Source organism: Microcaecilia unicolor, chromosome 7 (genome assembly GCF_901765095.1).
Source record: "Microcaecilia unicolor chromosome 7, aMicUni1.1, whole genome shotgun sequence".
Classification (NCBI taxonomy): domain Eukaryota; kingdom Metazoa; phylum Chordata; class Amphibia; order Gymnophiona; family Siphonopidae; genus Microcaecilia; species Microcaecilia unicolor.
Window position 1 is genome coordinate 40,414,764 of NC_044037.1, and position 21,102 is coordinate 40,435,865.

At 40.6% G+C, this 21,102-nt stretch overlaps 1 protein-coding gene across 1 annotated transcript in view; it reads right to left on the reverse strand.

The window, feature by feature from the left end:
• F9 (coagulation factor IX) overlaps positions 1-20,417 on the reverse strand; it is a 69,816-nt gene extending 49,399 nt beyond the window's left edge. The window contains 5 exon segments of the mRNA XM_030209892.1: positions 5,122-5,148; positions 5,151-5,194; positions 5,197-5,244; positions 5,247-5,285; positions 20,390-20,417. Coding sequence (XP_030065752.1) covers positions 5,122-5,148; positions 5,151-5,194; positions 5,197-5,244; positions 5,247-5,285; positions 20,390-20,417 — 186 coding nt within the window.
• Between the last annotated feature and the right edge of the window lie 685 nt (positions 20,418-21,102).

Consider the following 21,102-nt stretch of genomic DNA (forward strand, 5'->3'; position numbering starts at 1 on the left):
TACCTCATGGTAACTGAAAAGTCTCTGCTAACTTTAATTGCTAATTATCACTGTCTAATTGTTTGTTTGTTTTTTTTAACTGGTAGTTCTTTCCTGCTGCTTTTTTTCCTCCAACTCAATAGGAACCAAATTGAGTTCCGGTGCCACAGGCCTTCATTTGCAGTATTTGGGGATATTTTCCCCTTATTGTGTGTTCCACCCATCCTCCAAACGTGTCCTATTAGATCACTGCATCCTAGCCTGAGATTCATGAAACTTGACTCCTTTTGGAACCGTACAATTGATCCTGACGACGACTACTACTACTACTACTTATCATTTCTATAGTGCTACTAGACATACGCAGTGCTGTACACTGGTCATGAAGAGACAGTCCCTGCTCAATAGAGCTTACATTCTAATTAGGACAGTCAAATAGGACAAATAAAGGATAATGGAATTACTAAGGTGGGAATGGTCAAACATGGATACTAACAACGTGAGTAAGGGTTAGGAGTTGAAAGCAGCATCAAAAAGGTGGGCATTTAGCCTAGATTTGAAGACAGCCAGAGATGGGAGCTTGATGTACCGGCTCAGGAAGTCTATTCCAGGCATAAGGTGCAGCAAGAAGAAAGGAATGGAGTCTGGAGTAGAGAGATGCGCGGGAATGGGGTTCGCGGGAATTCTGCGGAACCCGCGGGATTCCCACAGGAACGGAGGCAGTTCCTGCGGGGTTCCTGCGGGGATAGAAGCAGTTCTGTGGGGTTCCCGCGGGGACGGAGGCAGTTCCCACAGGGTTCCCGCGGGATGGAAGCAGATCAGCGGGATTCCCGTGAAAGTATAAGCTGCACCTGCACCAGCCTCTCATCTACCGAATACCAAGTTCTTGAGTGCTGTATCCTCCTCTTCCTCTTCTTCCTTGCTTTAACAGCACAAATGTGGAAAGTCTTCCATTAAGGAGGTGGCAGAGTCACAAATGATGACGGAATTCAAAAAGACATGGGATGAACACAAAGGATCTCTAATTAGAAAATGGAAGTTATATAAAACCTAACCTTAAATGACTGCATGTGTGTGGATGTGTCAAGTGACGCTTAGATGGCGACTCTGGCTGTGATGAACTAGGGCTGATACCTGGCAGACTTGTATGGTCTGTGTCTCATATATGGCAATCTGGTTTAGGATGGGCTGGAAAGGGCTTAGACAGCAACTTCAGTGGCTGGAATATGAGGACAGTGCTGGACAGACTTTTACGGTCTGTGTCCCACAAATGAGAAGACGAATAGACTGGAGTGGGCTTCAACGGCAATTCCAGTAGTTGTAACATAAGGATAGGGCCAGATAGACTTCTGTGATCTTTGTTCCAGAAACACGAAAGAAAGACCTTAATCAAGTATATAATATCACACTCGTTGATTTAATGATGAATTGATAATGAGTGTGACTATTGAGCAGAATGGATGGACCGTTCAGGTCTATTTGCTGTCACTTACTATGTTACTATTAATCCTATTTGCTCCCAGGCTGGTGCACAGACCTCAGCTCTGACACAGGCACAAGAATCAGATGCCACCTGACCTACTGGCATGTGCATGTGGCAACCTCTCAGCACACAATGCCAGTGAATCAGAGACAAATCTTACATGTGCGCACCAGAGTGTTCCAAGTTCCAACTTCCGGTCCTTCCTTGCCTACAGTGCTATGGCTCAAAACCAGAGACAGACTGAGGGAGCTGACTGGAATTTTATGTACCATTAAATTTTAGGGGATGGGTGGGGATGGGTTAAAGTTTTGCAGGGACGGGTGGGGATGGGTAAGATTCCAGCAGGGACGGGCGGGGATGGGTAAGATTTCTGTCCCCGTGCAACTCTCTAGTCTGGAGTTAGCAGTGGAGGAGAAGGGTACAGATAAGAGAGATTTACCCTGTGAAACGGAGTTCCCGGGGAGGAAGTAGGGAGAGATAAGAGTGGAGAGGTACTGAGGAGCTGCAGAGTGAATGCACTTGTAAGTCAATAAGAGGAGTTTGAACTGTATGTGGAAATGGATAGAGAGCCAATGAAGTAACTTGAGGAGAGGGTTAATATGAGCATAGCGACACTGAAGAAATATAAGTCATGCAGCGGAATTTTGAACAGATTGAAGGGGAGAGAGATGGCTGAGTGGGAGACATGTGAGAAGCAAGTTGCAATAGTCTTAGCGAGAAGTGACACGAGTGTGGATAAGTGTTCTGATAGTGTACTCAGAAAGGAAAGGACAACTGTTGGTGATATTATAGAGAAGGAAATGATAGGTTTTAGTATTCTGTTGAATATATGCAGAGAAGGAGAGAGAGGAGTCAAAGATGATCCCAAGGTTACGGGCTGATGAGACAGGGAGAATGAGAGTGTTATCCACTGAGATAGAGAATGGGGGAAGAGGAGAGGTTGGTTTACGGGGAAGATAGAAGCTCAATTTTGGTCATGTTTAGTTCCAGATGGTGGAGAGACATCCAGGCAGCAATGTCAGACAGGCAGGCTGATACTTTGGCCTGGATTCCTGCTAAAACTTCTGGTGTGAGAGGTAGATCTGGGAGTCATCAGCTAAAGGTGATACTGAAAACCATGGGATGAGATCAGAGTACCAAGGGATGAAGTATAGAAGGAGAAAAGAAGAGGGTCCCAGGACAGATCCCTGAGGCTGTGTTTCTTATCAATGGGCTTCCTGAATGGCTATAGCCCAGAAGTTGTTAAATGTGAACTGGAATATGGAAATAATATAATATTTCCTTTAAACAGACATAATAGGCTTGATATTCCACTGACCAAAGTCAGAAAAGAATTTAAGATGTATTACCTTGATAATGCTGCTGAAAGTTATCACAGATTATCCTGGCACTACATCGATAGAACCGGGGCAGTCTAGGGGTAGAGCTGGGATTCATAAGAACTTATGTAATTTATCCTTAAAATCGAGTGTGGTACCAGAAGATTGGAGGGTGTTCAATGAAACGCCAATTTTAAAAAAGATTCCAGAGGAGATCCTGGAAATTATAGACCGGTGAGTCTGACATCGGTGCCCGGGCAAAATGATAGAGACTATTATTAAGAAAAAAATTAACAGAGCATAGTCAAAAGCTGGATTAATGAGACAAAGTCAACATGGATTAGTGAAGGGAAATCTTGCCTCAATACATTTCTTTGAAGGGGTGGAGAAACTTGTGGATAAAGGGTGAGACAGTTGATATTGTTTAACTGAGTTTCAGAAGGTTTTGACAAAGTACCTCATGAAAGACTCAAGAGGAAATTGGAGAGTCATGGGATAGGAGGTAGTGTTCTATTGTGATTGAAACTGTTTGAAAAAAATAGAAAATAGAGAGTAGGGCTAAATGGTCAGTATTCTCAATGGAGAAGGGTAGTTATGGGGTTCACCCAGGGCTCTGTGCTGGGACTGCTGCTTTTTAACTTATTTATAAATGACCTAGAATGGAGTAAATAGTGAGGTAATTAATTTGCTGATGACACAAAGTTTATTCAAAGTCGTATAATCGCGGAAGATTGTGAAAAAATACAAGGGGACCTTACGAGACTGGGGAGACTGGGCGTCTAAATGCAGATGATGTTTAATGTGAGCAAGATGTGGGAAAGAGGAACCAGAATTATAGCTATGTCATGCAAGGTTCCACGTTAGGAGTCACAGACCAAGAAAGGGATCTAGGTGTCATCGTTGATGATATGTTGAAACCTTGTGCTCAGTGTGCTGCTGTGGCTAAGAAAACAAATAGATGTTTAGGTATTATAGGAAAGGAATGGAAAACAAAAATGAGGATGTTATAATTCCTTTGTATCGCTCCATGGTGCGACCACACCTTGAATATTATGTTCATTCTGGTCACCACATTTTCAAAACGAAGTATAGTGGGAATTAGAAAAGGTGCAGAGAAGGGGGACGAAAATGAGAAAGCGATGGGCAACTTCCCTATGATGAAAGGGTAAAGCAGCTAAGGCTCTTCACTTGGAGAATGGCAGCTGAGGGGAGATATGATAGAGGTCTATAAAATAATGAGTGGAATTGATGGGTAGAAGTGAAGCATCTGTTCACGCTTTCCAAAAATACTAGGACTAGGGGGCATGCGTGAGCTACAATGTAGCAATTTAAAACGAATCAGAGAAAATGTTTCTTCACTCAGCGTGTAATTAAACGCTGGAATTCGTTGCCAGAGAATGTGGTAAGGCGGTTAGCTTAGCGGAGTTTTAAAAAGGGTTTGGACGGCTTCCTAAAGGAAAAGTCCATAGACCGTTATTAAATGGACTTGGGGAAAATCCACTATTTCTGGATAAGCAGTATAAAATGTTTGTACATTTTTGGGGATCTTGCCGGTATTTGTACCTGGATTGGCCACTGTTGGAAACAGGATGCTGGGCTTGCTTGATGGACCTTTGGTCTTTCCCAGTATGGCAATTTTATGTACTTATTACTTAAGATTAGCATACAGGGTCATACCAATGTCCATCTATCCCAGTATCCTGTTTCTAACAGTGGTCAATCTAGGTCACAAGCACCTTGCAGAAACCATCCAGAGACCAATGATATTTAGTGCTTGTACGTGGATACTATCCAGCTAATTTAGGACAAAAAAGAACAGGCCTAATATATCCAGATTTTATCTGGATATCAGCTGCAGTCACCTCCATTCCCATATTTTCACTGCCGATATCCAGCTATCACTTGGTACTGAATATTTGAAGTGGAGAAGTAGCCTAGTGATTAGTGTAGTGGCCAGACAACCAGGTTTGATTCCCACTGCAGCTCCTTGTGACTCTGGACAAAATAAGTACTTGTATTATAATATGTAAACCACTTTGTAACCACAAAAAGGCAGTACATCAAATCCCCCCCCCCCCCCCCCTTCCCTTTATTTGGGTTATAAATTTAAATGCAATGGCTGGCTTTTAAATGAAATGCTGACCACAGTGTTTAAATATTGACCAGAATTGATTTATATGCGTTTGCGCATGAATTTATCAATGGAATAAAAATAGCTTTGAAATAACTCCTCTGATAATCATCCTTCAAGATTAAAGTAATCTTGGAGATAAGAAAGCAAGAGAGCAACTTTTAAAAATGATTGTATGATTATATGTTTTAATTTACAGTGACACTTACAGTGAGTTCGGTGTTTTCAAAGACCTCGGCCGGGCTTCTTCATAGCTGCAAAGCTCTTCTTTGCATTCCCTTCAAGATCCCCGGCAGAAAACTCTTCAAACTTTCCCGAGTTGTATCTCTTTGTCGCACTAAAATATTATCTGCCTGCTTATTTGCGATGAAAACTGCAATGCAATAAGAAAACATGCAATCAAAATAACGCAACTTGGGAAGTAGAAAAGATAATGAAGCACCTGACAGAATCATATAAAATAAAAAAACTGTTGACAAGACAAAAGTGTCAGACTTTTCACATCACCTAGCAACCACATTTCGCATAATTCAATGGGTCACAAAATAATATGAACAATTTCATCAAACTACTGACTATCAGGATCTTTTCCATGAAAAATGCAATGAAACAAATTTTCCACATAATTCTTCACCTAGAAAAATATATATATTTCTAAGATTAATTCAACAGTTTTTTGTTTTTTAACATAAAGCCTTTCAACTTATTGTGGAACAACAAAGCAAAGCAGTTTTAATCAGAGATGCAGCCATGTATTTTACTCTACTTTTTTAGATTTTTAATGAGAAAAATTAGTCCCTAGAGCATCTCATTAGATTTTAAATGCAACCCACCTCTACATTCAGCACTGCAGATATAATCCAGTAGATAAATTAAAGATAAAAGTAAAGAATTTTGCCATTTTCCTTCTACCAACAATTTTTGCTAATGAATTATGCCAGCATTGAAAAAGGATCAATACTTCCAAAGGTCAAACACATGTTTATTTGCCTTGGACCTACGTACATGTGTAGATGGATCTTTCACTGCTGCAACAAGCAGCACGTAGAAATCAGGTCTAAAGCATGCCTTGCAGCTTGGATACAAAAAACTGTTAATAACTATCGGGGCAGTGTTTCTTAAGATCATCAACCTTCTTGCATGCATAATCCATAAACGGAACTCATTTGTGAAGGCTTTTATAGGGTGTAGGCTGGTGGTCTTGAATTGCCATGCGTATCCTGAGAATAGCTCTTGTAAATGTTTAGTGTCATCACGCTCTTTCTAGCAATGTATGACTTCCAGCTTCCAAGAAAAAAGAATGGAGGAGTAGCCTAATGGTTAGAGTAATAGGCAGACGACAATGAAAACCTGGTTCAAGTTCCACTTTCTTATCTTGAGAAATTCATTTAGGGGTCCTTTTACTAAAGCTTAGAAATATTAGCATGCACTAAGTGCCATATGGCCCATAGGGACAAAATAGGACGTGCAGTATTTAGTGCATGCTAAGCGTTAGTAAAAAGCAGCGGGTAAAAAAAAAGGCTGAAAATAGCCATGGCCATGTGATAAGATTGCACTTACCGCATGGCCATGTGAGGGGGGGGGGAGCATTTACCGGCACCCACTGAGGTGGCAGTAAGGGCTCCTGTGCTAACCCAGCAGTAACTGGGAAGCACACAGCGCTGTGCGATTACTGCTGGGTAACTGCCGTGCAAAAGAAATTGAGCTCTATTTTCCCCAGCATGGGAAATAGCGCACGCTGGGGCTAGAACTGCCACCAGTGTCCATGTTGGGCCAGCGGTAGCTCCAAATTGGCATACAATAAGCCCACGTTGGGCTTACCTCTGCTTTGTAAAAGGGCCCATGTATGCAGGTTTACCACTTTACTCTTTAAAACGTCTTCAATTAGTGCAATCTACATCAGTTTGCCTTCTTCATCATCCAAAACTTTTTGACCATATCTCCCGTCTGTTTTACCAAGAACATTGCTTGCCACTTTCTGCATGCATTCAATTTAAACTCGCATTTTGGTGTTCAAACCCCGCCTTCCAGCTGCTCCGGACTACCTTTCCTACCTCTTCATCTCCTACACACCCTCTCGTTCACTCAGTTCCACAAATGATGGTTTGCTACAACTTCCCCCTCCTTCTGTCATCCGTCTGGACTCTGTACATGCATCAGTTCATAGCTACAGTATGTAGGCCCCAGACTCTGGAACACTCTCCCCTTCCATGTTCGCTTTGAATCCTCCTACACCAAATTCAAGTCCTCTCTTAAAACTCATCTCCTTTCAATTGTCTCTATCACCTATGGCAGCTATGAAATCTCTCTCCATATACTGAAAAGATTAATCTGGCCACAGTGGTCCATGCCATGATAACATCATGACTAGACTACTGTAATGCCCTGTACACTGGTCAAACCAAAAATAGTTTGTTTCAGCTCCAACTAATTCAGAATGCTGCAGTATGACTGATATAAGGCTGCAAATGGTGTGACCACATCATACCCTTCCTGCAAAAACTACAATGGCTACCAGTAACCTTTTAGGGCTAAATTTAAAACTCTATGTTTGATTTTCAAGACCTCAGATAAAAATGGGCCATAGTCTATAATATGTTAGCCCTCTACACATCTTGAGACCTCTAAGATGCTCTCAAGGAGCATCACCATCTGTCCCCCTTATCAAAAGGAAATTGTACGGTGTGATACCCGCCAGTGAGCCTTCTCAGGAATAGCCCACACCTTTGGAATTTACTCCCAGAGGTGGCTGCATTTAACTTGAGACTATCTCTACTTCAGGAAACAGATAAAAGCCTGGCTCTTCTCCAAGCCTTTAATACATAGGGTCACTGACTATACACCCATTCTGCACCTGACTAGCTTGCTACACACACTGTAACTTAGACCAGTTCCTTATCTCTTGCTTAACTATACAAGAACTCGCCATTAGTTTAGCCACCCATTTATTTATCCCAACTGACTCTGTACCACGCATCTTGTCCCCATCTATATATCTGCACTTGGCCCCCTCAGCTATATGGTAGCTGTATTGTATAAAAGCATTAGTATCATAGCAATGTATTTGAATGTTCTATTGTGTGCTTATTAGATAGTCCATCACTACTATGGTTACATCATATTATATCTGTTATCTGAATTTCAGTGCTGTTAAGTATGTATATGTTTGATCCTGTTTCATGGTATCCTATTATTAAGTCTCAATTTACTTCTTTCAAGTTTTCCTCTTTCGTTGATAGGGTTGGGGTATACTTGTTCATTGTACTGTTGTTATTCTGTTAACAAAATTGTAAGTTTTATGTTAAACCTGCATCTGCTGTATACCGCCTTGGTTGGATCTCTTCATAAAGGGTGGTTAATAATTCCCAATACTACAATAAAAATAAATTAACAGCAAATCTGACTGCCAGATTCTGTTCATAGAATATGTGTAAGTTGGCATCTACTGCCTATGCTTAGGCAGACCCTCATAGATCATGTCAATAGCAGATTTACATGAGCACTCTTAAATGTGGCATTTTAGCACATACTGTATCATACAATATTCTGTAAGTTATGCAAATAAATGTTGGAGATGTCCATGTCCTGCCTATGCTCCTTCCCCTGTGAATGCTTCCTTGCATTTACATACATAGGACTAGACTCTATATATGGCACTGAAAAAATTGGCGTGGAAAAATGCGCTTAATGCTATTCTTTAACCTGCGCATAATGTTAGGCGCGATTTATAGAATATGAGTAGTGTCTGGACCCGAGACTAAATTTAGGCATTACCATTTATGCCAACTAAAACCTAGTGTAATTGCCCACACTTATTTTAGGTGCAGATCAGGCATATTGTATAACAGTGTATGTAATTTCTAGGAATGCCCATGACCCTCCCATGACCACACCCCATTTGAGATCCACTCATTAGAATTTATGTGCATCACTTTACAGACTAGGCTTAGAAAGCTGTGTGTGTAAATTCTAGTTAGTGCCAATTCATGCCGATCAATTATCAGCACCGATTGGCTTGTTAAATAATTAAGCGTAATTTGGCTGCACTGCAAAATTTGCATGTGTAGCTCTAGTTGCCTTATATAGAATCTTGGGGTAATCAAGTCGCGTGCTAAAGTTACAGAATACTGCTTAATGCCCAACTAGCACTTATGTACACAAGTGTAACAGTCATGTGCAAAAGTGTTGGTATTCTATAACTTACAAATGCACTAGCCCCCAGATTCTATAAATGTCGTGCAAATTTATGCATGCAAAAATAGCATGTTATCCTGAGATATGCGTGCAACTAAATTGGTTAACGAGTCAATTAATGTCAATAATTGGGTGCTAACAATCAATTATTAATGTTAATTGGCAACAATTTGGTTTTGTGCGTGCATATTGCTACATGCTAGTCTCTTAAGATCTGCACACAAACCTTATAGCGTACAACTCAAAATGAAGTGTGGACATGGGAGGGGCATGGGCAGGTTATGGGCATTCATTAAAGATGCACACAGCAATACTGAATACCAGGGATTCACACCAAATGTACGCACCATGATTTACGCTAGTGTAAATCCTAATGCCTGTGAAGGTATACATGGGACTGTTAGATCATGAAGGAGCAAAACGGATGCCAGGAAAGACAAGGTCATAGTGGAGAGATTGAATGAATTCTTTGCTTTCGTTTTTACAGAAGATGCATACTGGGCTAGATGGACCATTGGTGTGACCCAGTATGGCTATTCTTACGTTGTTATGTTCAAATTTGCTCTAAGTGCTATTCTATAAATGGCGCACAACTCTGTTTATAGAATAGCGCTTATGTGGAATTTTTTTGGCACCATTTTTTCGGCCATTTACTGAATCTAGTCCTGTACCGGAAATAGTTTTCAAAGGTGATGATGCAGAGGAACTGAAAGAAATCTGGGTGAACCTGGAAGATGTACTGAGTCAAATTGGCAAGTTAAAGAGTAATAAATCACCTGGATCGGATTGTATATACTCCAGGGTAATGAAAGAACTCAAACATGAAATTACTGATCTGCTGTTAGTGATCTGTACAACCTGTCATTAAGATCATCCGTAGTACTTGAAGATTGGAAGGTCGTCAATGTAATGCCAATTTTTACAAAGTGTTCCAAGGGTGATCCAGGAAATTACAGATAGGTAAGCCTGATGTCAGTGCCAGGCAAGGGTTAAATGGCCATTTTTCTCAATGGAGGAGGATGAATAGTGGAATGTTGCAGGGATCTGTACTGGGATCAGTGCTATTTAACATATTTATAAGTGATATGGAAATCGGAATGGCAAGTGAGGTGATTAATGTGCAGATGACACAAACATTTTTAAAGTTTTCAAAAAGAATGGAGATTGTGAAAAATTGCAGGCAGACCTTAGGAAACTGGAAAACTGGGCACCAAAATAGCAGATGAAATTTAATGTGGACAAATGCAAAGTGATGCACATTGGGAATAATCTGAATCATAGTTACCTGAAGCTAGGGTCCAACTTGGGGGTCAGCACCCAAGAAAAAGATCTAGGTTTCATTGTAGATGATATCCTGAAATCTTCTGCCCACTGTGTGGCGGCAGACAAAAAAGCAAACAGATTGAGGTGTCATTGTATACAATTCTCTGAAATGTTCTGCCTAGTGTGAGGCAGTGGCCAAAAAAGCAAACAGGATGCTGGAAAGTATTAGGAAAGGGATGCAAAATAAGACCAAGAATATTATAATGCCTCTGGTACACTCCATGGTGCAACCTCACCTTCAGTATAGCATTCAATTCTGATCACCATATCTCAAAAAAGATACAGCGGAATTAAAAAAAAAGGTTCAAAAGAGTCCTTCTGCTGGTTTGGATTGGGGCATTAATTTTGTGAGATTGTAAAGGATGCAGGTGGTAGGACTAGGAAGCGTAATATTTTTCATATGAGTGGAGGGGCAGGGTATCACAGATAACCTATCAGTCACCCCGCTCAACTTTTGAAGTTCTTTGGGAGGGAAAGGGATTCCAAAGGGGATTGAAAGCCTCCTGTTTTACTTTATCAGATCCATAGGAGGGAGAGAGAATGCTGGGGGGAGGAGATTCACCCCAGCTTGATTTAAACTATGCAGTGGAAATAATAAGGGGTGCCATCAGCCCCTTACTTTAACTTTTTAAAGTAGCAGGAGAGGGGAATATGAACAGCCAAACTTAGGCCTGCTGTGCTATTGCCTAGATATGTGTGTAATGAATAAGGCTCCTTTTTCATCTGTCCTCCAACCTCTCCTGGATTATCCAAAGGGACTAAAAGCAGGCTGAGAAGACCAACTCAGATATCTTCTATTTCAATCCGTATAGCACTGCCACTAAGCCATCAGCCTAGTCCAGCAGACCCTTTCTTTAATGGAAACAAAATAATGCATTTCCTTTCTATGATACATATAATTAAAATTATTCATGTTAATATTAATAATAGGGTTTCTGAAGGACTATTGTCAGATTTCTCTGCAAGATAAATGTGGCAAGATGAGCTGAGACGTTATTAATAGAGGAATTTGTCAGATGAATGCAAAATAGAAGGATCAATAATCAGAACTCATTGTTCTTTAGAAAAAACATACAAAAGGCAATATAGGCTGTCCTTAAATGGCTGTATTTTATACTGAGTAGAAGTGCATTCATAGCTCTAATTAAATATAACAATTAACTCCATCCATAATCAATGTTTTCTATTGTAAGATGTTAGTAACGTGGATTCAGTCCCACATTATTTACAGCATTAGTACTGAAGATGGTCTCTCAACAGAAATGTCACCATCATTAGTATCAGAAGCAATTAACACAGTGGAATGAAATTCATGGATATATTGTACTCCTGCTACTCATAATTGAGGATGAACTGAAAATAATAGATTTGCATTGCTTTTCTTTTAACATCATTATTGTGTTGCAATAGTACTTCCAAAAGACTGTGGTGCTTATTTTCAAAGCATATGGACATCCCAAAATGCTCAAATGGATGCCCATGTGCTTGAAATGTCCAAATCCTAATTTTGCAAAGACAAGATTTGAATGTCCAACACTGCCCATTGTCCAAATAGCAAGGGGGCATACTGTGGGCTTATTATGGGCAGGACTTGGGAGGGCCCAAAATCAGGACATCCAATAGAGATTACCGAAAGGGAAGAAATGTCCAAGTCTAAAATGAAGGGCATCCTTATTTAGACCTGTTCTGGAACATCCAGAGTACAAAACAGTGCTCTGATTGAGGAGTTGTCCACTGGAGGGATTAAGGCATGACATCTGCTTAATCTCCCAGTGGTTGCTGATCTCACTCCCTCTCCCCAGAAAGTGGAACTGAAAAGGGATACCAGGCTTCAGGTATTATGGGCATTCTTTACAAAACAAATCACAAGTCTAGTGGTTATAAGCTATAAACCAAGGGACCCAGGCTCAAATCCTACTTTAACTCAGTTATTTTTTTTTATTGTGAGCCCTCCATGAACAGAAAAATAATTACTGTACCTAAATATATAAGCCACTTGCAAACCTGAAGGCTATTGAAATGCTGTATATTCAGGTACAGTAACAGGCTCATTTTCGAAAGAGAAGGACGCTCATCTTTTGACACAAATCGGAAGATGGGCGTCCTTCTCCCAGGGTTGCCCAAATCGGCATAATCGAAAGTCGATTTTGGGTGCCCTCAACTGCTTTCCGTTGCGGGGACGACCAAAGTTCCTTGGGGGCGTGTCTGAAGCATAGCGAAGGCGGGACTGGGGCGTGATTAACACATGGGCGTCCTCGGCCAATAATGGAAAAAAGAAGGGCGTCCCTGATGAGGACTTGGCCGACTTTACTTGGTCCATTTTTTCTTGTGACCAAGCCTCAAAAAGCTGCCCAAACTGACCAGATGACCAACAAAGGAAATCGGGGATGACCTCCCGTTACTTCCCCAGTGGTCACTAACCCCCTCCCACCCTAAAAAAAAATTTAAAAATATTTTTTGCCAGCCTCTATGCCAGCCTCAAATGTCATACCCAGCTCCTTGACAGCAGTATGCAGGTCCCTGGAGCAGTTTTAGTGGGTGCAGTGCACTTCAGGCAGGCGGACCCAGGCCCATCCCCCCTACCTATTACACTTGTGATGGTAAACATGAGCCCTTCAAAACCCACCATAAACCTACTATACCGACATGTAGGTGCCCCCCTTCACCCGTTAGGGCTATGGTAGTGTTGTACAGTTGTGGGGAGTGGGTTTTGGGGGGCTCAGCACACAAGGTAAGGGAGCTATGCACCTGGGATCAATTTGTGAAGTCCACTGCAGTGCCCCCTAGGGTGCCCAGTTGTTGTCCTGGCATGTCAGGGGGACCAGTGCACTACGAATGCTGACTCCTCCCATAACCAAATGGCTTGGATTTGATCGTTTCTGAGATGGGCATCCTCGGTTTCCATTAGCGCCGAAAATCGGAGATGACCATCTCTAAGGACGACCATCTCTAAGGTCAACCTAAATGTGGAGATTTGGGCGTCTCCAACCATATTATCAAAACGAAAGATGGATGCCCATCTTGTTTCGATAATATGGGTTTCCCCACCCCTTCACGAGAACGTCCTGTGAGGATGCCCTCAGGAAAACTTGGGGGCCACGTTCGATTATGCCCCTCTAAGTATTTTTCTGTTCCAGAGGGCTCACAATTACAAAATAAAAGAATTAAAATGAGATTTGAACCTGGGTCCCTTGGTTTACAGTCCACTACACGAACCCTAGGCTGTCCGTCTGGTCTGTATGGACATCAGTGTGACTATTTTCTAAGAATGCTGCAATACTGATGTCTATGTTTCTTTTTTTCCCCTGTTCATAATTTGGACGTTCCAGTTTATAAAATGGCTGTTCATGCTGGATGTCTCTAGCACATGGATGTCCATCTCATGTATTTTTGAACAGGAAATCTTGATGTATTTCCTGTTCAAACATTCATTTGAGATGGACATCCATTTGGGACATTCTGACATGGACATCCCTATTCTGAAATGGATGTCCCTTTGAAAATGTTTCTCCACAAATGGCAGGGTAGTATGTTTATTGTTGATACAGCATATTACCTTTCATCACATATACAAGTAAAATGGCATGTGTTCAACCTGCTTTTTTACATGAGTGGGTAAAGACTAACTGAGTGGTGGCTCTTCCTTGCACCAGGAAGTCTTTTGGTCACATCATTTCTTAATAACTGTTTTTGGTAGTAGCTGGGAAGCAACAGTTCAATTGTTCACTGGAAGCTAAGCAATATCACGATAGGTATGACTAAACTTCAGCATGCATTTTTAAAATTTGGCTGTTTTTACTGAAGGTACTTTGCAGTTAAATATTCAGAAGAATGGGTGGCTTTTTCTAGGAGGGGGGAATCAGAGGAAACACATTTCTTTTGTGAAAGAAAAAAGTAGGGAGATTGAAATAATTTTTTTGTGATTTTTCCTAGAACTTTGATAATTAAAAATAATGGGATTATGCCTTTACTGTAACTCTTTGTTCCCTGATTTATCTCACATTCAACTCAATGTATCCAATATCCAGAATTCAGCTTCATGATGCCAAACAGTAGGACAGAGTATTCCACTTTTGATTACTGTACATTGGCTCCCCATCACCTATTGCATGTCCTTCAGCATCCTCCCTATAGCTCACCAACCATTCTACTCTAGCTACCCTAAATTTCTCTTCAACCTTTTAATTCTCTATACAGCATCTTGAACTCTCTGCTCTACTTAACATAATCTCTTAATCACTCTCTTCCACCTTCAGGTCCTCTTAGATGAATTTTGCCAAGTTTGTTTTTAGGGGCTCTTTTACTAAGGTGTGGTAGGCCTAACACAGGCCTACTGTGGCTAAAATGGCACTACCATGGGACATGCTGAGGTGTCCTGCAGTAGTTTCCAACTCAGTGCAGGCTAATCCCATGTAGGAGGCATGCCCATGGGCGGAGAGTAGGGATGCCTGTGCTAATCAGGTAGCACAGGCACATTACCGCATGCTACCCAATTAGAATGGGAGTAGCACGGGATCCCTTACCACCTCCTAAATATGTGGTGGTAAGGGCTTCCATGGTAATGACCATGTTGTAATGGGGAAATTAGCATTGGCCACTACAAAAAAAAAATATGGCATGGCGGCCATTTTACTGCCATGATAAAAGTGGCCACAGTCACGGAAAAAACCCACATGCTGATACCGGTGCTGGCCACTCTTTAGCACGGCTTGGTAAAAGGACCTTTAACGTGGCTGTCCCCAACTATGGAATGGCCTCCCACTCTACATTCATACAGAAACTTCTTATACCAAATTCAAGTCAGTACTGGAGACGGATTATCTTGGTCTGGCTTTCCCAACTGACTAATCTGTGGCTACCTTTGTCTGCTTCATAGTCCTAGCTTGCCATCATGTTTGCCCAGTATCTGGCAATAGTATCCCACCACTTCTATTTTCATGCCTTTGTTATGTCTTCTTAGTGGCATGGATTTGGCAGAATCAGTAGTGACAATGGGAAGATCTTGAAGACTGGGGTAATGTGGTTAGGAATCAAGCTTAAATTCTGCCCGATCATTTCCTATAACAGAAAATCTAATTATATTAATATGACAGGGAGGTTATTAAAATAATATCAAAGCTGTTCATTTGCTTTTCTAAACTGTTCCAGTTCATTTGCAGTTCTGCCCAAGAGAAATAGAATGATTCAGATATTTTTTTTAAATGACACATCAGTATATTGAATTGGAAGAGAATAAATTATTGGAATTGTTTGATTGGAACCTTATTTGCTATGAGATGACTATCACATTAAGGGACTTAGTAAATATATGTATACTGAAGACACTGAATCAAGCTCTTTTATAAAGCATTAACCCTCAGATTCTATATAGTGTGACTAAATTTGTGTGCACAAATCCAAGCGCATTCCATATAATGCAGATAACTTAATTGGTTAACTAGTCAATCATTGCCGATAATTGGATGTTAACAAGCAATTATCAGCACTAATTGGGACTAATTAGTATTTACATGCACTACTCGCTAAGCGTATTCTATAAGCTAGTCCGTGTAAATTCTACCACACACATCTGAAAAAGGGGCATTCTGAGGGATGTGACATGGGCATTCCTAAATTCTATGAGCATGGTTATAGAATTTGGTGCTTCACGTGGAAATTTGGATGTCTCCTGGACAGACTTTAGGCGCTATTCTATTTATGGTGCCTTGGACTGAACAGACTACTGTTCCTATGGACTAACCTATTCCTGTAACTTGGGGTTCTGATATATTAACATTTTGGCCTACCATGCTTTTCAGTTCCTCAGAACAATCCAACATAGATTTTGGTCTCGGTTAATGGGAAGAACTGAGTGTTGCGCTCAATTTGGGGGCTTCCAGGTCCCAGCTGGTTAGACAATCCCTACTGTACTTAGATGTTTCTCATCAATAACAAACCTAAACACTCTCTATGTAGTGTGGTCTAAAGGCAAGCACACTGAACTCTGATGCTACAAAGTAGGGTTCTAGTCCCACTGAAGCTTGGGCTTCTTATATATTTACTTTTTGGCCAACCATACTTTTCATGTCTTCAGAATAATCCAACATAGACATTTGTCTTAGTTTATGGGAAGAGTTGGGTGTGGCTCTCTCTTTGAGGGGAGGGGGATTCCAGGTCACAGCTGGCCAGACAATCCCTACTGTGCTGAGGTGTCTTATCAATAGCAAGCTTAAACACTGTTGATGTACTGTGGTCCAATGGCTAGCAAACCCACCTCTAATACTACAGAATGGCGTTCAAGTTCTGTTGACCATGACTGAACTTCTTATCTTTCCCGTTAAACCCACCTCTCCTCTTCCCCCATTCTCTAGCTCTGTGGATAACAGTCTCATCGTTCCTGTCTCATCAGCTTGTAACCTTGGGGTCATCTCACTCCTCTCTCTCTTTCTCTGCACATATCCAACAGACTGCTAAAACCTGTCATTTCTTTCTCCATAATTTCACCAAAATTTGTCCCTTCTTTTCTTAGCACACTACCAAAACCCTTATCCACACTCTTATCACCTCTTGCTTAGACTACTGCAACTTGTTTCTCACAGTCTCCAAGTCATCTCTCTCCCCTTCAATCTGTTCAAAGTTCTGCTGCATGACTTATATTCTGCCAGTGTCATTATGCTCATATTAGCCCTCTCCTCAAGTCACTTTATTGGCTCCTTATCTGTGTTTGCACACAGTTCAAACTCCTCTTACTGATTTACAAGTACATTCACTCTGCAGCTCCTCAGTACCTCTCCATTCTTATTTCTTCCTACACTCCTCCCTGGGAACTCCGTTCATTGGGTAAATCTTCTTATCTGTACCCTTCTCCTCCACTGCTAACTCCAAACTACATTCCTTTTATCTTGCTGCATCATATGCCTGGAATAGACTTCCAGAGTCAATATATCAAGCTGAATCTCTGGCTATCTTCATATCTTGGCTAAAAGCCCACCTTTTTGAAGCTGCTTTTAACTCCTAACCCCTATTCACTTGTTCAGTACCCGTGTCTGTTGTATCATTCCCACCTTGAGTAATTCCCTTATCCCTATTTGTCCTGTTTGCCTGTGCTGATTAGATTGTCCCAGCACTTAACTTTGGACACCACTTAAAGAATCCCCCCCTTTGTGCATAGGCTTTCCAAGGGGATGGTTTGGGGGGGGGGGGGGGAAGAGGCAGAGTTGTGATGTACACATGTACATAAGAACATAAGAATTGCCATATTGGGACAGACTGAAGGTCCATCAAGCCCAGTATCCTGTTTCCAACAGTGGCCAATCCAGGTTACAAGTATCTGGCAAGATTCCAAAACAGTACAATACATTTTATGCTGCTTATCCTAGAAATAAGCAGTGGATTTTCCCCAAGTCCATCTTAGCAGTGGCTTATGGACTTTTCTTTTAGGAAGGTGTTCAAACCTTTTTTAAGCCCTGCTAAACTAACTGCTTTTACCACATTCTCTGGCAATGAATTCCAGAGTTTAATTACACATTGAGTGAAGAAATATTTTCTCACATTTGTTTTAAATTTAATACTTTGTAGCTACATTGCAAGCCCCCTAGTCCTATTATTTTTGGAAAGAGTAAAAAAGTGATTCATGTCTACCTGTTCCCCTCCACTCATTATTTTATAGACCTCTATCATATCTCCCTCAGTTATCTTTTCTCCAAAATGAAGAACCCTAGCTGCTTTAGCCTTTCCTCATAGGGAAGTCGTCCCATCCCCTTTATCATTTCTGTCACCCTTATCTGTACCTTCTCTAATTCCATTATATCTTTTTTGAGATGCAGTGATCAGAATTGCACACAATATTCGAGGTGTAGTCGCACCATGGAGCGATACAAAGGCATTACACACTTCCTCATTTTTGCTTTCCATTCCTTTCCTAATAATACCTAACATTCTATTTGCTTTCTTAGCCGCCGCCACACACTGAGCAGAGGTTTTCAATGTATCATCAACGATGACACCTAGATCCCTTTCCTGGTCGGTGACTCCTAATGTGGAACCTTGCATCATGTAACTATAGTTAACTCCAGTTATATCTGGAGTTAGTTCAGCCCACTGCTGGGAGTGGGAGAATATTATCGTTGTAGATCATAAAAAATAGGCTAATCTATTCACGTACTTAAAGGGAGGTGTAAATGTTCCCACTTGCCTGTCTTTATAAAATAGCCTTAAAAGACACTTTAGTTACTTCCATAAAGTGTATGGCTAGTCTGCATGTAAGATGTGCCTTTAGGAAGTTCATGAAAATACAGAACATACATATGGGTTAACTCAGTTTAAGGGAGAAGCAGTAAATGTGAATTAAAGCTCAGATCTCCAATCCAAAAGCGGCTTTGAACTCTTTAAAAGCAAGATTGGTATGAGAAATTCTAGACAGGGTTTAAAAATAGGGCATTAAAATATTTTGAGCCGTGACAGTAAAATAAGTGGGTTTGTTGTAGTTAGCTTTCCTGTTTCTAAAAATATCAGAATTGCTCCTACACGTAATAATAGAAAAAAGGAATATACTTTTACCATGTTGAGAAGGACAATTTTATAAAGTCAGCTAACACAGGTAAAAACCTTTTTACCTTCATAAATCATTCTCTTAATGTCTGGCAAACAGGCTAAATTACAGCAGATAAGAAAATGTAGTAAAGGGCTGCTTGTAAATAAATTAATATTTCATTACTTTTTGGATTTAATCTTTGCTGTATTTGACAGCATTTTCATGGCCATTCATGCTGTTCAGATATAGTACGTTCTCATTGTAAATTAAAAGCATTTTCCCTCATCTGTTATGCCTGTTAGTTTCTTCCTCACTGTGAGCTATTTACCTCCTGCAAATGTCATATATATATGGCAGCAGGGTTCCCGAGATGAAAGACAAGTTACCTTCTCTGCTTAGAAATATAATTTAATATGAATACAAGGAACAGCATGAAGTCCTATTAAAATTGTTATTCTATAAGGCACCACAATTTAAAGTAATCAATTGATCAGTCAATTTGTTATCTCTAAAGTTACAATAAAATGATGCAAAGTTGTCTTCTATTTTTTGTTTAGGAGGTTCAAGTCAAGAAATGTTCGCGATTCAAGAGATGATATGTTATAAACAAGAGAGCATATGATAATTAACTCCATTTTCTTTTGCAAATTGTCATTTCAGTGATGAAAGACTAGGCTATAAAGAGAAGATCCAATTAAAGGCCACTAGGTACCTAGAATCATGCTGTCTGCCTTTTAACTGAGCAAGATATTTGTTGAATGTAAGTAAGCTGCCTTTGCCCCCTGGGACAGTCAAAAGACAAAGTTGCATTATTCATTAACAGAACGTCAAACACAAAAATTCTGTATTTAACATTGGCCAATATTCAATGGATTTGTGTGGGCTAACCAGGTGAGATACAATTCCAAACAGATACTTTGACATGCTGAAGCTAATTACTGCAAACTGTATTCTTTTACAGCACTAACAATATATTTGGCCATATTAAAATGATTATATGTGATGGCTGCATCTGATTATGCTACTTATGTTAAAAGACTCTTTTACGTGATCATATAACTATTGTACGGCAATTATCAGTGGATTGTTGCAGAATCCAAATGTTCCTTTCTCCATGAACTGCACATCAGTTCTCAAAGGGAAGGGGTGCACCTAGGAGTCCAACAGAACATTAGTGACTGTGAATCATTCCTTCTTCGCACTAGACTACTAGTGCTAGGAATGGATTAGGGGGTAGGGTAGGGGTTCATACCTGAAAGGGAGGTCAGGGGTTCTTGATAGGTTTGAGAAGTTTCGGGGGGTGCTGAACTCATGGGGGGGGGGGGGTTGTTCAGAAGATTTGAGGAATGCTGAGCTAGTTTGGAGGATCTGGGAGAGTTCAAGGTCAGGAGTGATGATGTTAGGAGGGTGTTGAGAGTTGGGGGAATGCTATTCCATAGCCTTTGTACCTGCTCTTTCAAGCTGACATTTCTTCATGCTTCATGGTAGGTGTAAAGCAGACAAAAAAGGTTGATAGTTGCTAAAAAAAAAAAAAAGAAATACACATTTTAAAAGCTGACATATTATATAACATTTTTGGTATCTTTCCACGTGCATTCTTCTTGTAAAATGGGGAAACCACAACCTATCCATGTCTCCTTGAAACCTCTGCATGGTGTGGATTTCCGCAGATAAATAACAGATTTCTAAATACCTATTTATACATAAAATAATCTCAATTGCTTTCCATATGTTATCATTTTTTCCCATTTTCCCCTAGAACTGTTCAATATTTTAGTTTCTAAAGGCTTTTTTTTTTGGCCTGAAGGCATTGTCCTATCTATCCTCAGTGATGGTTTAAAGCCCTTCTTGGTAGGTGAACAATTTGTTCTGGAAAAACTCTCCATGCCTTCTTTGAAAGCTGGACTGTATCTATGCTCAGCAACCTTTGGAAAATCATCCCATGGTTCAGAAGGTAAAATTGCTTTGTCAATACCACATACACAGTTATGCATTCATCTCTAGAATGCAACCTCCTTTGCTTACATATTTAGTACTTCTAATATTATTTCTGCAGACCCACTTGTATTTTGCCAATATGGTTGTGATTCCATCTGTCGTTTGTTGGAAGTTGCCCTGATTTCATTATTCTTCCTGCAAGTGCTGATAGAGGACTCTTGAA